Source organism: Oncorhynchus tshawytscha, linkage group LG24, assembly GCF_018296145.1.
Source record: "Oncorhynchus tshawytscha isolate Ot180627B linkage group LG24, Otsh_v2.0, whole genome shotgun sequence".
In the NCBI taxonomy this organism is placed as follows: Eukaryota; Metazoa; Chordata; class Actinopteri; order Salmoniformes; family Salmonidae; genus Oncorhynchus; species Oncorhynchus tshawytscha.
The window spans coordinates 18,784,707-18,802,139 of record NC_056452.1 but is presented as its reverse complement, the minus strand read 5'-3'; the positions used below and the strand labels follow the sequence as shown (position 1 = coordinate 18,802,139).

The 17,433-nt window shown below is 43.8% G+C and overlaps 1 protein-coding gene across 1 annotated transcript; it reads right to left on the bottom strand.

Moving 5' to 3' along the window:
• Positions 1 to 7,842: 7,842 nt before the first annotated feature.
• LOC112223502 (retinol-binding protein 3-like) lies at positions 7,843 to 15,887 on the bottom strand. The gene is made up of 5 exons (XM_024386553.2): positions 13,142 to 15,887; positions 9,992 to 10,306; positions 9,622 to 9,812; positions 9,003 to 9,145; positions 7,843 to 8,883 (listed from the first exon to the last, which is right to left on the bottom strand). Exons 1-5 carry the CDS (start codon positions 15,797 to 15,799, stop codon positions 8,555 to 8,557), a joined length of 3,636 nt encoding a protein of 1,211 aa, XP_024242321.1. The 5' UTR covers positions 15,800 to 15,887; the 3' UTR covers positions 7,843 to 8,554.
• Positions 15,888 to 17,433: the final 1,546 nt, after the last annotated feature.

Sequence of the window (17,433 nt, the reverse complement as noted above, 5' to 3'; positions counted from 1 at the left end):
TGTTTTGTTCATCTTCATTAAAGATTTATATTATTAACCACGCTGCATTTTGGTCTGACTCTCCTTCGACGGAAGAAAACCGTAACACCCCCCTCCCATGAAATGCTAATGTGGCTATCATAAAGAACTACAAATGCCATGATCTGGACGAAACTGCCAAATCGAGGCAAAGGTAAGAATCTCTGGATTAATTATCTAATGTTGGCTACATTTAATAATTAATAAATTGGCAACATTTTATTCAATTGATAATTCTGTGAACTGTTGTGCACGTTTTCAATTGACAATCCCTATTAGCAAAGGTTTCAGCTAGAGATGACGTGCAGGAGCTTGCAGGGATTTGTAGTCTTGCATGATGTCTACTTTGATGCTAATTAGCATTTTAGAATCTGAGAGTAAATACAGCCAAATATGTTGATTAAAGTCGACTTGTCTGAGAGAGATTTACATGATTATCGAAATATAACGCCAGGATATTCATACAACACAGTTTTAGGTGTTTTGAAAATTCCCTATGGGAAAAATGATTTGGAACCACCATGGGCTTCAGAGTGGCGCAGCGGTCTAAGGCACTGCATCTCAGTGCAAGAGGTGTCACTACAGTCTCTGGTTCGAATCCAGACTGTATCACACCTGCCCGTGATTGGGAGTCCCATATGGTGGCGCACAATTTGCCCAGCGTCATCTGGGTTTGGCTGGGGTAGGCCGTCATTGTAAATAAGAATTTTTTCTTAACTGACTTACCTAGTTAAATTTTAAAAATCCCTGTTTGACTGCTAGGTGTTATGGTATTATGACATCTGCTGTTAGTGTCACGAATCCTGTTTCCTGAGTCTGTTTTTTGCCTGTGTTCTGTCCTGGAGTGTTTTTTTTTCCGGCGTCCTGGAACGCACCCTGTCTGGTTGCCGGGCAATGTAGCCAGTTGGGAGTTCTGATTACCCGCACCTGTATCCCATCAGCTATCTGCACACCTGGTCCTAATCATCATCTCTCCTCTTCATAAGCCCGGACCTGACATCCATTCCCTGCCGGATCGTTAGCCATGAACAGTATGTTGTGCCAGAGTATCAGCCTCAAGTTGGATAGAATTTGTTTTGTTTTATGTATTGCTTGCCTTAAACTTACCTCCGTTTGTTCTGTCTTCAGTTACTCACCCGGATCATTTACCCCATTCCCGCCTGGTCGTCGGAGGATTCCTCTACCCCATTGGATCCACCTATTTACTCCCATCAACTCACCACCGCTGCCCGCTACGCCACCTGGATATATCTACCCATTCACATTCACTTGTAAATAAATACTCACCTTCTTCCTACTCTCCTTGTCCTGGTCTGCTTCTGGGTTCGATTTTGAAAGAACGTGACAGTTGGGCTCTTGAGTATGGTATGAGTCATAAGGATAAAATAATAGCCAATCAACATTGAGCTGAACTGAGTGAGCTCAACTGTGAATGGTCCTGGAGCACCAAAAAAATGTAATGGGAAGCTAGTTTGGATTTGGCTTCACTCCAATCACATCGAGAGCAATATGTCATTGACAGAAACAACTTGAATTGTTGCATCTCGTTGTGTTGTCCCCTGGTGGCTAACTAAAATTGGCCATTTCCTAAATTAGCCATTGACTCGTTTTACTTAATTCTCCGTACTGGCCAATGATTATAACAGCGATTCTGATCCAGCCATAAATTCATACATTGTGCCCCTGGCCTGAGATGATGGACGTTCAATATGTAGCTAGATGTAGAAGGCTAATGTTCACTTGTTGCACATGAAAGGAATTTAAGCTGGCGAGCAAACATTTTAGCCAGGTAGCCTAGGACAACGAAAATGTAAGTGTGTACTGTGACAGCATCACAGAACGTTTCATCAACATGAAAGAGAGGAGGGCATTGGTGTTTCTCTTCAAGTAGGGTGAGTCAACATCTACTTGCATGAATGCACACAAGCGGAAAGGAATCACAGAAATCACCTGACAGAGGTTGCTCTCCAGATTTGTGATGAAACAAATACGTGGTTGAATTGATTCTGCCACTGTGTCTTGTCTCGGCCTTAGGCCTATATATCATGTTTACAAGGTATATAAACTAACAGGTTATAGAGCAAACAATGCAATTATCACAATACACACTGCAGGTTGTAATGTCTTTTCTCTCTGGCTTGGCTTCCCCAGTGATTTTACCCACTCACTGTTACTGTGCATATTACTAGCCTTTTCACAGCCCATCCCAGCATAAGACTGGTCTGATTAATCAGACTGTAATACACAATGAATTTGTATATACAGCCTGAAACTAATGGCTGAACAATCCTATAACTGTTCTTTACATGAATGTTTAATAAAATTACATTTAAAGGTGCACTATGCAGAAAGCGCGTCGCCATTTCCTGTTTGCAAAAATGTGAATAGTTTGCCTAATTTCAGTTTGTCAAAGCAAGTATAGTGTGGAGATGCTAAAACAAAACGTAAGAATGGGAAGCATAGAAATACTGCACATAGAGATCTACCACTTCTTAGACATGCTTTCATTGACAATGACAGATCTACAACTCACATTTCCATGTGAATTTGGTCATGTCGCCCAACAAATTACATATTACAGCTTTAAACTCTACCGGTTGTCTGTGCGGTTTGTTGTTCAGCTGCTCAAAATTTAAAAAAAAAACGGAAAGTATTGTTTACCCAACTTTTTAGAGAACCGGTAGGCATAGGCTATGGTTCGGTTCGGCACCATGGTAAAGTTAGTTTTATATTGTATATACGGTTTTCTCTCATCAATAGCTATTGAACTAATAAGCTTGTCATGAAAATAAGAAAATTATATAAAATAAAATTGTATTTGTCACATACACATGGTTAGCAGATGTTAATGCGAGTGTAGCTAAATGCTTGTGCTCATAGTTCCGACCATGCAGTAATATCTAACAAGTAATCTAACAATTTCACAACTACTACCTTATACACACAAGTGTAAAGGAATGAATAAGAATATGTACATAAAAATATATGACTGAGCGATGGCCGAACGGCAGAGGCAAGATGCAGTAGATGGTATAGAGTACAGTATATACATATGAGATGAGTAATGTAGGGTATGTAAACATATAAGTGGCATTGTTTAAAGTAGCTAGTGATACATTTATTGCATACATTTTTCCATTATTAAAGTGGCTAGAGATGAGTCAGTATGTTGGCAGCAGCCACTCAATGTTAGTGATGGCTGTTTATTAACAGTCTGATGGCCTTGAGATAGAAGCTGTTTTTCAGTCTCTCGGTCCCCGCTTTGATACACCTGTACTGACCTCGCCTTCTGGATGATAGCGGGGTGAACAGGCAGTGGCTCGGGTGGTTGTTGTCCTTGATGATCTTTTTGGCCTTCCTGTGACATCGGGTGGTGTAGGTGTTCTGGAGGGCAGGTCGTTTGCCCCCGGGGATGCGTTGTGCAGACCTCACTACCCTCTGGAGAGCCTTACGGTTGTGGGTGGAGCAGTTGCCGTACCATGCGGTGATACAGCCCGACAGGATGCTCTTGATTGTGCATCTGTAAACGTTTGAGTGTTTTTGGTGACAAGCCAAATTTCTTCAGCCTCCTGAGGTTGAAGAAGCACTGCTGCGCCTTCTTCACCACGCTATCTGTGTGGGTGGACCATTTCAGTTTGTCCGTGATGTGTATGTCGAGGAACTTAAAACTTTCCACCTTCTCTTCTACTGTCCCATCGATGTGGATAGGGGGCTGCTCCCTCTGCTGTTTCCTGAAGTCCACAATCATCTCCTTTGTTTTGTTGACATTGAGTGTGAGGTTATTTTCCTGACATCACACCCTGAGGGCCCTCATCTCCTCCACCCTGTAGGCCGTCTCGTCGTGTTTGGTAATCAAGCCTACCACTGTAGGGTCGTCTACAAACTTGATGATTGAGTTGGATGCGTGCATGGCCACTCAGTCATGGGTGGACAGGGAGTACAGGAGATGGCTGAGAACGCACCCTTGTGGGGCCCCAGTGTTGAGGATCAGCAGGGTGGAGATGTTGTTACCTACCCTCACCACCTGGGGCGGCCCATCAGGAAGTCCAAGACCCTGTCAGGAGATCCAGGACAGGGCGGGGTCGAGACCCAGGGTCTCGAGCTTAATGACGAGTTTGGAGGGTACTATGGTGTTAAATGCTGAGCTGTAGTCGAAGAACAGCATTCTCACATAGGTATTCCTCTTGTCCAGATAGATTAGGACAGTGTGTAGTGTGATTGTGATTGCATCGTCTGTGGACCTATTGGGGCGGTAAGCAAATTGGAGTGGGTCTAAGGTGTCAGGTAGGGTGGAGGTGACATGGTCCTTGACTAGTCTCTCAAAGCACTTCATGATGACGGAAGTGAGTGCTACAGGGCGATAGTCATTTAGCTCAGTTACTTTCTCTTTTTTGGGAACAGGAACAATGGTGGCCCTCTTGAAGCATGTGGGAACAGCAGACTGGGATAAGGATTGATTGAATATGTCCGTAAACACACCAGCCAGCTGGTCTGCGCATGCTCTGAGGACGCGGCTGGGGATGCCGTCTGGGCCAGCAGCCTTGTGAGGGTTAACACATTTAAATGTTTTACTCACATTGGCTGCAGTGAAGGAGAGCCCACAGGTTTTGGTAGCGGGCCGTGTCAGTGGCACTGTGTTGTCCTCAAAGCTAGCAAAGAAGTTGTTTAGGTTATCTGGAAGCAAGACATCGTGGTCTGCGACGGGTTTTTTATTTTGTAGTTCGTGATTGACTGTAGACCCTGCTACATACCTCTCGTGTCTGAGCCGTTGAATTGCGACTCTACTTTGTCTCTATACTGACGCTTAGATTGTTTGATTGCCTTGCGAAGGGAATAGGTACACAGTTTGTAGTCGGTCATGTTTCCGGTCACCTTGCCCTCATTAAAATCTGTGGTTCGTGCTTTCAGTTGTGCGCGAATGCTGCCATCAATCCACGGTTTCTGGTTGGGGAACGCTTTAATAGACGCTGTGGGTACAACATCACCGATGCACTTGCTAATAAACTCGCTCACTGAATCAGCGTATTCATCAATGTTACTGTCCGACGCCATGCGGAACATATCCCAGTCCACGTGATCGAAGCAATCTTGAAGCGTGGAATCTGATTGGTCGGACCAGCATTGAACAGATCTGAGCACGGGCGCTTCCTGTTTTAGTTTCTGTCTATAGGCTGGGAGCAACAAAATGGAGTTGTGGTCAGATTTTACAAAAGGAGGGCGGGGGAGGGCTTTATATGCGTTGCGGAAGTTATAATAACAATGATCCAGGGTTTTGCCAGCCCGGGTCGCGCATTCAATATGCTGATCAAATTTAGGGAGCCTTTGTTTTCAGATTAGCCTTGTTAAAATCCCCAGCTACAATAAATGCAGCCTCAAGATATGTGGTTTCCAGTTTACATAGAGTCAAATGAAGTTCTTTCAGGGCCGTTGGGGTGTCTGCTTGGGGCGGGATATACTCGACTGTAATTATAATCGAAGAGAATTCTCTTGGTAGATAATGCGGTCTGCATTTGATTGTAAGGAATTCTAGGTCAGGTGAACAAAAGGACTTTAGTTCCTGTACGTTGTTATGATCACACCACGTCTCGTCAATCATAAGGCATACACCCCTCCCCTTCTTCTTACCAGAGAGATGTTTGTTTCTGTATTGGGCTGTTATGTTTTCCCACCTTGTTGGGCTTACACACAGATGACATGTAAGGCCTATTGTCTAATCAAGAAATCCCAAAATATCCCTTTAAGAGATAAACATGTTAATGCTTTCACTGATTGCACATAAAGGAAGATAGTTCCTAAATGATAGTGTGCTTGCTTTGTTATTGTCATGTCCTGACCTTCGTTTTTTTTTATGTCTCTATTTTGGTTTGGTCAGGGCGCGAGTTGGGGTGGGCATTCTATGTTTTTCATTCTATGTTTTGTTCTGTGTGTTGTATTTCTATGTGTTTGGCCTGGTATGGTTCCCAATCAGAGGCAGCTGTCAATCGTTGTCTCTGATTGAGAACCATACTTAGGTAGCCTGTTCCCACCTGTTTTGGTGGGTAGTTGTTTTCTGTTTTTGTATTCTGTACCAGACAGAACTGTTTCGGTTTCGTTCATTCTCTTTTGTTGTTTTTCCATTCAGTGTTCAATTCATAATAAAAGATGAACACTTACGACGCTGCACCTTGGTCCACACCTTCTTCAACCCACGACAGCCATTACAGTTATCCAACTGATCTGGTTTCCTTTCTGTCATCCTGTGAACCCCGTTCATTGCTGCTTGCAGCTATATTTATTGTTTCTGTATACTTCTCTAGACAAACAAAGTTAATAGATTTATTCAAGATAAAATCTCACCTCTTGTAGGTTACCACTGACTTGTTACCTACCTTAACCCCTGTTTACTGGGCTGGCCCTTCCAGTTAATTAGCACTGTGGAATGATGTGACTATGTAATTGTCATGTAATTAGCCTACACATTTATAATGACATGCAATTACTGGGACTGTAATGAACACATGTTGATTGGCACATTCTCATCCTCTCTCAGAGGCTGAATGTTGAAGAGCCAAGTAGGCAGAAGCTGTAGTGATGTCCACAGTATTTAATCCATAGCCAGCAAGCTGCTGCAGGTACCACATGAGTCAGCTGTAAAGCAAAGTTACGCCTCCAGAGACAAGTGAAGTAAGAATTATCAAATGAATGTGATGACTACAGGAAAACCGGACGTCTGTCTTAACATGTATTTCTCCATTGATCATTTTTCCCATTACTCTATCTACTTTTTCACACAATGGAAACATATAGTACATGAAATACAGAACACACACACATACACACACACACATACACAGCTAAACTTTAGCTACTGTATGTGGTCTGTGATTAGCTTCATTCATTAGCTTCATTCATCTCTTCATTCAAAGACTCAATCATGGACACTCTTGCTGACAGTTGTGGCTGCTTTGCATGATGAATTGTTGTCTCTACCTTCTTGCCCTTTGTGCCTTTTTCTGTGCCCTATAATGTTTGTACCATGTTTCGTGCTGCTACCATGTTGTTGTCATGTTGTGTTGCTACCATGCTGTGTTGTCATGTGTTGCTGCCTGGCTGTTTTGTTGTCTTAGGTCTCTCTTTATGTAGTGTTGTGTTGTCTCTCTTGTCCCTCGGCTCTGCACGTGTTTATGTACGTGGTATTCCCTGCATAACGTATCCTGTTAAATCCTTGTGTTTTCAAAATGTGCTCGCCAAAAGCTGGTCTGTTCTCACTCTCTCACTGATCAGTATCTGTGCCTCTGAGATGTTACAGCTGCAGTGCCATCTCCTGGGTGGAATGGATTTGCATCCCAGTGGTTGAATAGAATGGTGTAGATTGAAAAGAGACAAAGGGAGTACATTTAATTATATTGGCTGATTTAATATATCCTCTAACAGAGTACTAATAAACTGTGTTTGTGTATTACAGACCAAATTGAAACTGCAGAAAGTAACTAGAATGGGTAAGTATGACTTGAATTGACAGACTGATAATTGTTCTCAGGTTTTAAATTCTCATCTGAATGAGTAGTTTTTGTCAAATGCTTTTGCTACTTAGAGCTGAAACACAGTTTATCTCAGGCATAATCTCACTAATTTGTTGGTTTGGATTATTACAAGAGGCTGTAACGGAAAGTTGTGTAACAATGGCTGGGATTGATTCCATTTTGTTGGTGTGTTTAATTGCCATCGGGAGAAAATCTGGTAGGAATTGTAGTAATTATAATGTGTTTGGTGTTATATGATATAAAAAGCTGCTTGGTTTTCTTGATCAACTCCTAACCTCTGTTATAAAACAATACACATATGTATTATTGTGTTTCCATTGCCTTTATTGTGTCCCACCATTGGAATTGATACAACCCAAATGTCTTCACATGGCAAGTCACTATGTATGGACACAACACAACTTCCCATACACAGCAAAAAGACCCTGCAGCAAATTTAAGAATGCTCCCCCAACAGACAGGACAATTTGTTTGTAAAGGTCCTAACAATGTTACTTGAAATTATATAAGAATATCATAGGAAAAGCAAATATGTCATTACAAATATTTCAGCGTTTGATCCAATGCTGCTTTTTAAACTAGTTTCAGCTTTCCTGCTCTCGCACAATTTACAATTCACATTATTTTTGACAGCCAAAGATCGAAGCTGCTTTGACAAATCATTGCCACAAAGGCTAGTGGATCAGTAACTCAAACACAAACAGTTTCTGAACCACTCCTTTAAGAGTCACATTTCAGTATAACATTTAAATTCACTCACACTTTCTTAAATCATTCTGCAATCACAGTAGTTTTCAGAAGTAAAAACTATAAGTAAAAACAAACCACAAACTGGTTCAGAACCTCTCACATTTTCTTGCAAAACGAGAACAGGCTACAGAAAGAAGGCTTAGGTGCAGAGGCTGGTTGCCTAAATTTGGTCAATTACATATAACGGTACCCTACACACTTCTCTCCTCTGAGAACATAAGATCCTAAACGCCTTTGGCTGCCAACATCCACAGTTGGAGACTTCACTTCTTTGCACCGGCGAAGTGCTTGTTGAGGATGCCCTTGGCGGTGTCCAGGGCTGCGTCGGCGGGCACGGGGATGTGAGGGGTGACCCCGGCACCCTCCCAGGCGGGGCCCTGGGCTGTGTCTGAATGGGTGGTGGGGATGCTCAGGAACACATCACTGTCGCCCACGCGGAAGGTCTCAGGGGGGTGTGAGGCACCGTTGGTGGTCTCGCCCACGATCATGGCCCGACCATGCTTCTTCATGATGTAGACAAACTCCTCGGCGGCGCCGGCCGTGGCTCTGCTGGTCAAGATGATCAGGCTCTTCTTAGAGCCATACCTCGCACCTGAGAGAGAAGATGAGAGTCATTTTCATCTGCTGACAGCGCACAGTTGTGTTCTGCTTAATCCAAATCGATAAACTCATTATACAGTGCACATTATGAAACTTTTGAGTTTTTTTAACCTGTGAGCTCAGGTAGAGTCCACAGCTCCTTAGTGGTGCCAGACGGTCTGTCGTACAGTTTGTCCAGCAAGACCTGCTTGTCTGCATCAAAGAAGTAGGAACAGAAGCCCGCAATGGCAGTAGTGGCCCCGCCAACATTGTTTCTGCAAAATCAATTATACAAACTCATTCAATATAAAAGATGAACATGTTGTAAATAAAAACTTTCCCTATGGTGCAACTGTCCCCATTTACCCCAATGAAATGGTAAGCCACTCTGTTCATCTTGGTGAACATAAATATGTTCCTCTAGTTGCTATGCTCGTAATATGAGCTTTGATTTTCACTATAAAGAGAAGTTCTACAGATGTAGGATCTTAATTTGAGCCAGTTTGCCACAGCAGGAAAATAATCATGCAGCAACAGTAAATGTGAATTATTATAGGGATTATAATTAATTAACATTTTTAAGGGTTGATACATTTTTCATAAGGGAAAATCAAGTCTGAAATTTCAAAGTGGAAATTACAAACTTCAGAAGCCTTTTTAAACCTCATACACACAACTAGTTTTACATTTCCTGCATTGCAGGAAAGTTATTCTGCAACGGTGTGATCAAATTATGATCTTACATCTGTACCTGAGATCAACAATCAGAGCGTCAGTGTTAACAACTTTGTTCCACACATGCTCCACGATGATCTGGGCAATGGCCTGAACCTCTTCGAAGTTACCAAACATGTCAAAGCGCAGGTAGCCAATGTTGTTCTCAAAAAGATCCGTGTGGAAGGAGACCTTGATCAGCTCAATGAACATCTCTGGAGATGGGTTCTGAAATCAACATAAAATGTCTCAAAATTGTCCCCCTAATTAATACTGAAATTCAAATTTTTTTTTTTTCAGGCAAATATTCATTAAAAAGTTGCTCTCTGGATTCACATAAAAGTATTCTCTATAGATAAATGTATTACATAGGCTAGAAATACAATACAACATCAAATGTGTCTTACCATTGGTGGCAGGGGTGGGGTGCTGTGTGTGGTCTTCAGGCACTTGTCTCCAGACAGTGTCACGAGGTCAGCGGAGAGTTTAGTCTCCAGATCCACCTTTGAAGAGATCAAGTTGTAGTCACCGCTCGCTGCTGCCAGCTTCTCTGCAACGTCCGCTCCGACATTTTCAAAGGCGTAGTTGTCGGCCACCAGAGTGCCAGTTGCCTCGAGAATGGCAGGGATCTCGGCACGGAGGTTAATGATCTTAATGGCAACAGCCAGGGCATCTTCAGCATCGACCTCAACATCGGGCGTCACGCCGGTGACCTCCCAAGACTTCCCTGTGATTGGGTTGATGGACTTAGCCGAGGGCACTGTGACATAGAAGTCTGTGTCCCCAATCTTGATCTTGTCAATTTTCACGGACCCGCCAGCAGTTTTCTCCCCAACGATTGTGGCCCTCTTGAGGTTCTTCAGACAGTAGGCAACATCCTCTGCAATTCCCTTGGTGTTTGCACTGGTCAGGATGACGAGGGATTTCTTGGTTCCGTACCTCTCGCCCAGCAGTGTGGGCATGGACCACATCTCGGTGGTGGTGTCGGAGGGACGGTCGTACACGCTGTCGATGTGAATCAGAGGCTCGGCGTCGGTGAAATAAGACACAATGTATGGGATGCCAGACAGATCCCCGCTGCCTGTGTAGCGGAGGTCAAAGATCAGAGCGGACGTGGGCAGAATCTTTTTCCAGACCAGCTCTAGGAGGAGGGTGCCGATCTTGTCGGCCAACTCCTCCCCGATGATGTGGTCGATCCTCAGGTAGCCGATGTTGCCCTCTAAGACCTCCAGCTTAATGGAGCTCTGGAGCACGCCGATAAGCTGGTCCGGTGGCAGGGGTGGCAGGGCAGGGGCCACCGCAGGGACATAGTTGGGCTCATTGGAGATGACTAGTCGGGGGTCGTTGATGGTACTCTGGACCCCACCGGTCAGGACAGAGGCGAGAGTGTCGGGGTCAGGGATGCTGAGGATCTCGGTATTGCTGCTCGCAGCGTCGATGGCCTCCTGCATGCCAGTCAGCTTCTCCGGAGAGCAGTAGTTGTCCAGGAGAATTTTAGCCATGTCTACAATCAGGTCGGGTGCAAAAGCGCTGTGGATGGCAACATTGCCGAAGACCACCACCGATGCCAACAAGAGGAGAGATTTTGCCATCTTGTCGGGTTTCTAGATTGCAGTAAACCACAGTAGTAGCTGCTCTGCGGTGGAACGTACGTCTGCAAAGAGGTCCTTGGTCAAATGAGACTCTTTCTCCTGAAAGTTTCTGTTAACACACACAAGGCTTTTCCTCACAATAAACCTTTAATCGTATTATCCTGAGTACTTGGGTAAGACAATAACAAGCTAACAATGTAGGTGCAACATGTTGCCCAAGATGTAGATGTTAAAAATATGTTTGTTGCTGTGCATGTGAGGTAAGGTTTGACTAGACACAAATGTCTGCTGTGATTATACTTGGTGGAAATATTCACAGTACTGTATACATATATGAATATTTTTCATTTGAAGAAAACATCTCACTGATTGAACATCAATGTTAACTAGATATAACTAGATATGAATATATATATATATATATATTTTTGTACCTTATAATTAGGCCTTCTGTTGGTCAGTAAGTTGATCTTAAGTGTAATATTACCTGTCCGTATACCATATTTAGGAGTCTAATCTCACACTCAGCATTATCCTTAGAATATAGAATTTATACTTAGAACATAGAATTTATACTTAGGACATAGAATTGTACTTAGAACATAGAACTTGTACTTAGAATTTATACTTAAAACTTAGAACATAAAATAGTCAAGTCGTCCACCCCCCCTTTCTTAATTTCCCATTGGCTGACCCAATATTATGGTCTGTAAATATGACATTGAGCTCTGAACAGTTCATCTCAGGTAATCAATAACTCACACGTTTATTTAACACTTTAGTGTTGATTAAAAATCAAATGAAACTTACCAGGAACCAACAACATTTGCTCTACAGTTCTATTCAACCTACTATACCAGCGTAAAATAGAACATTTGTGTTTTCTCTTCTAAGCTACAGTATATGGCCTCCGTTTGGTCAGGACACTATTCATCATTTCATGTGGACAGACTACGTTAACATAAATGGTACCCTAGATCTGTCAAGATAAAAAGGGATGCTCTTCGTTCCGATTCCGATCCTTGTTCTATAGTCTTTTCTCCTAACATGTATGAGCCCAGAACTTAATCAAGCATTTGACCAATTACGTGAAACTAGGTTAACCGATATTACACTATTCATAATGAGTTCATGTGGTTATCGTTGATGCTAATACACAGTAGGAGAACTGAGTACAGTAGTTCACTACAGGTTTGTATAGGAAATGCTCCCTCTACTGACTGGCTAAAGACTCCTCTACATTGCATGACTTAACAAATGAAGAAAATGACAAATAACAAATGCATTTAAAAGCAGATTAATATAGAAGTATAAAGTATTTGCGATAATCAAATGAAGTCCGTGAGAGTACAATGAAATGAAATATCAACCCTGTTTCCCCGCCCATATTTAGGCCAACACAAATATAGCCCAAAGAGTTACATCAAAGAGATTAAAAATACATTTAGATATTCATAACATATAAACAAGAGGATTTACTTCTAAATCTAATCCAATTTCTCAAACAAAATGACGCACAGAGGGGTTGGTCAAATTCATCGAAGGCAACTCATTTCATTCCCGTGCTGCGACAGTTATTGATCTGTATATTTTCAGGTGCAAAAAGAACGCTTTCATAAGGTGCCTAAATAATAATGTGCAATCTACAATTTTAAGATTTCGAATAAGAGAACCAAAATAGCTTTCCTTGGGGTGGATATATTATACCACAGATACATTATGTCAGGTTACAGAAAAATGATGATAATAAATAACATTTCTGTTGGAAATTACACAGGAAAAATAACATAATTCCAAATACAGGACAAACAAAGTAAACATTTAAAGGAAAGAGAAATTAAAACATGACCACTATTTCCCTTTATCTTGCTTTAAAAGCCTGGCTGCAATGATTCTCTGTGCAACACTCAGAGCATCATTTGCCTGGGCAGCAACGTGTGGCTCGACCCCAGAGACACTCCACACCTTCCCAGTAACAGCACTCAGGACCACCTGGTTAGGTATGGAAGCATACAGGATACTATTCCCGATCTGGTAGGTGCCGCTGGACAGGGACCCTCCGATGGTCGGCTCCCCAATCACCTTCACTCTGTTCAGGTCCTTCATGGCCCGCGTGAATACTTCAGCAGCTGACCCTGTCATTTGACTAGTGAGGATGTAGATATCCTTGGTGGAGCCGTACCTCTGACCCTGGATCTGAGGCAGGGTCATGACCTCGGTCATGGTGGTTGTAGAGCGGTCAAAGACGGTGTAAAGGTGCCTCAGGGGCTCAGCGTCGAAGAAGTAGGTACAGAGGAGCGGTATGGCTGTGGAGTAACCACCTGTGTTGTATCTCATGTCAATGATCATTGTGTCCGTGTTCACCAGCTTGCTCCACACCAGTTTGATCAACTGAGGGCCGATGGCTCTCATCACTTCTATGTCTGCCATCATATCGAACCTCAGATAGCCCACGTTCCCGGGCATCACCTCGATCTTGAACAGCGTGTCAATGATGTAACCCACCTCCTGAGCTGTTGGGATTTTTGGCATGTCATGCAGAGACTCGGGTTCGATGTCGCAGTAGAATATGTGCAGCCGGTGGTCGCCTGACGTCTCCTGGAGGTCAGCTGTTAGCTGGGATGCCAGAGACTCATAGTCGACCACTGATCGATATGAGCCTTCGGCCCATTTGGTGAGCAGCACTCTACTGACCTTGTTGGCGACCTCAGGGATGGCATAGTGTACTTCCAAGAGCTCCCCTGTCCCCTCCACCAGTGACAGAACCTCCTTGTGAAACTCTATTATCTCATGGGCGTGGTCCACGGCCTCCTCAGCAAGCACTATGGCATCAGGGACCACGCCTCCACCTAGCCAGCACTCCCCGTTGTTGTCTATGAAGTTTATGAAGGGGACGGTGATGACAATGTCTGTGTCTTCCACCTGGAATGACTTGGAGTGCATCAGGGTCCCAGATGTGATTTCCCCGATGAGGGTGCCACGGTGCAGCGACTGCATCAGATAAGCAAATTCCTCCCCTGCACTGGCGGTATAGTGACTAGTCAGGATGTACACTCCACGTTTAGACCCGTAGGGTGGGCCTAGGAGGCCGGAAAGCGTGTTAAACTCAGTGGTGGTGTTCTGGATCCTGTCGTATATGGTGAAGAAGTGGAACTGTTGTGACGGGTCTTGGAGGAAGGAGAGCAGAATGCCCATGGAAGCTGAGGACCCGCCTGTGTTGTATCGCAGGTCGATGATGAGGTTCTCTGTGTCTTTGAGGGCCTCCCAGATTTTTTGGGCAATCTGCTCTCCTAATTTGGCCATCACTGACACGTCTCCAAACTTGTCGAAGCGGAGATAACCAGTGTTTCCAGTTAGGATGCGTACTTTGAAGACTGTATCCACCAAGTTCCTGAGAAATGCTGGATCACCTGGTATGTTCTCAGGTTCAAAGTCTTCCTCAATGATAACCGGGTGATCTTGGGTCAGTTTGATCATCAGACGAGGGTCCTCTGACACAGACTGCAGTTCATTGTTGAGTTTGTTCGCCAGGTCCTCCTCTGAAATGACAGAGAAGAAATCAGTGGATTCCAGATGTTGAAGGAAAGCCGGTACTCTGTCTGTGAATGAGTAGTACTGCCTGATGATGTCAGAGACGCTCTGGATAGCCCTTGGAATGGCACTCCTGACCGCCAGTAGATTTTGGGCGTTAGCAACAGCCTCCTTGGCATTGATATTTACAGAGGGAGATACTCCACTCACTTCCCAGCTTTGGCCTGTTATTGGGTTCACTGACCTGGCCACTGGAATTGTGATGTAGAAACCAGAATCTCCTATTCTTATCTTCTCCACTTTCACTGACCCCCCGGCTGACCTCTCTCCAACAATGTTCGCCCTCTTCAAATGCTTCAGAGTGTAGGCGACTGCCTCAGCCGCACCCATAGTACGCTTACTGGTTAATACGATGAGGTCTTTTCGCTTTCCGTACCGCTCTCCCATGATAGATGACATAGTCCACAGTTCCTTAGTGGTGTTGGAGGGTCGATCGAACACAGTGTCAATGTGAATGAGAGGTTCTGGGTCGGAGAAGTAGGAGATGATGAACGGGACTCCGGACAGCTCCCCAGCTGTGCTGTAGCGCAGGTCAAAGATTAACGAGGAGGTGTTGGCAACCTTGTTCCAGACATTGTCCCGGAGCAGCGGGCCAAGCTTGGCGGCCGTCTCCTCCCCTATGATCTGGTCGATCCTCAGGTAACCCACGTTATTCTCCAGGACCTCCAGCTTCACAGAGTTCCTGACCAGACGGATGAGCTGCTCGGTGGGGAGAGAAGGGAGGGCGGGCGGCATCACTGGGACAAAGTTTGGCTCGAAGGACACAGTTAGTCGAGGGTCATTGAGTGCACCCTGCACGCCAACTGTCAGCACAGATGCCAAGGTCTTGCGGTCAGATATTTTGAGGATTTCTCCACTGTTGATGGCTTGCTGAATGGCCTCCTGCATGCCGACCAGATTCTCAGGGAAGCAGTAGTTGTCGAGTAGGATTTTTGCCATGTCCAGCACCAGAGCCGGCTGGAAGGAAGAGCTGCCAAAGAGAACATGGCAAAGAAGCACCAGCAGTGCTGGTGAGAACCGACCTCCTGCCATTACTGCGGAGAATGTTATATTTTATTTGTGTTATCCTGCTTTTTTTGTCCATTCATTCAGAGGGGCGGTCCTTTGTTAAGAGAGAATGTTTTAACCACCAGGTTTCGGACAGCAACAATGACGTAAGAGGCTTTTGTTCCCAATAAACCTTTAATCGTATTATCTGAGGTGCATCCGCCAGACAGTAACAGATGAAAATGTTTAACTGGAGATGTTACATCAAAGGTATTATAATGTACATATTTGGCCACAGGATTATTGGAGTTTCCCTTTCTTCCACTTGCTTTATTTCATTTATTTTATTACTGTGAATGTTTCTGTGTGGATGTACAGTATTTAGTTTTAGGCATCAAATATGAAACCTTTGCATTCCATATTCTTTTTGGGGAATTTCTATTATATGCACTATCATGTCATACTCATTTTCTTGAAAAAAAAGGGATGAGATATGACAAGAGATTAGGTCAGATTAAAGAAGTGAAAGACAACCGGATTAGTATGAAAGCCCCATGTGAAAGTCACAATCACTTATGAAAGCATTGTGGTTTGGCCAGATGGAGAATAGGGCCATGCTTTGTGAGGCCATGTCTGGGGTGTGGAGTGGATGATACGATTACACAGATTGTGTTCACGTGTGTACGTCCTGATACGCTGCCTTAAACACAGAATGCAAGATGGAAACTGAAGATTCAACAGCAATGATTATAAAAATGAACATGAATTACCATTTGAAAATACTTATATATTCACTATTTACAATGCATGTTTGCATCCAAATTTTCACTCACTGCATTGCCCCTATGTTCATTTATCAACGGTGAATAGAATTTAGGGTTGAGTGAGTTCAAAACTGAAATTTATCACTGGGAATTTTTACAACACAGAATTACGCAACTACATATCGTCTAATGCTGAAGCACGGTGTGTACCGTTAATCTTGCCTTAACTTCTAATACCCATTCTTACATAAGCCCGTCTGGCGATTCCTCATGACCAATCAGGACCTGGAATCTCATTTTAAGACTCTGGTACATTGTTCACTGTGTCATTTGGGAGGGTTAGTGTTATCCGTGATCCTTGGGATGTCCCTATCCTAAACCCTAACCATAATCCCTACCCTAACCCTACCCATAACCATTACCTAAGCCTAACCTTAACCCTAACCATTTTAATGGGGTAGGGACGTCCCAAGGATCCAGAATGAAAGGACCCTTTTTGGAGGGTATGCTTTGCGCTAAAATGGATAGTGAGGAGGTCATCAGGGGGGAGGACCTAATTTAGGCAATTGTGGACTCTGTTAACTAGGCTAAAATCATATGTCACATCGTTTTTGAATGTAAAGGTGACCTCAACCCCAAAGGTGTTCGATGGGGTTGAGGTCAGGGCTCTGTGCAGGCCAGTCAACTTCTTTCACACTGATCTCAACAAACAATTTCTGTATGGACCTCACTTTGTGCACAGGGGCATTGCCATGCTGAAACAGAATAGGGCCTTCCCCAAACTGTTGCCACAAAGTTGGAAGCACAGAATTGTCTAGAATGTCATTGTATTCTGTTGCGTTAAGATTTCCCTACACTGGAACTAAGGGGCCTAGTCCGAACCACGAAAAACAGCCCCATCCGCCAAAACCAGAT

Coding starts and splice junctions, on each gene's coding strand:
- LOC112223502 (XM_024386553.2), bottom strand. CDS start 15,799: ATGGCAGGAGGTCGGTTCTCACCAGCACTGCTGGTGCTTCTTTGCCAT. Junction 9,813..9,991: donor CCCCACCCCTGCCACCAATG/GTAAGACACATT, acceptor TGTTGATTTCAG/AACCCATCTCCAGAGATGTT. Junction 9,146..9,621: donor GCTCTGATTGTTGATCTCAG/GTACAGATGTAA, acceptor TTGATTTTGCAG/AAACAATGTTGGCGGGGCCA.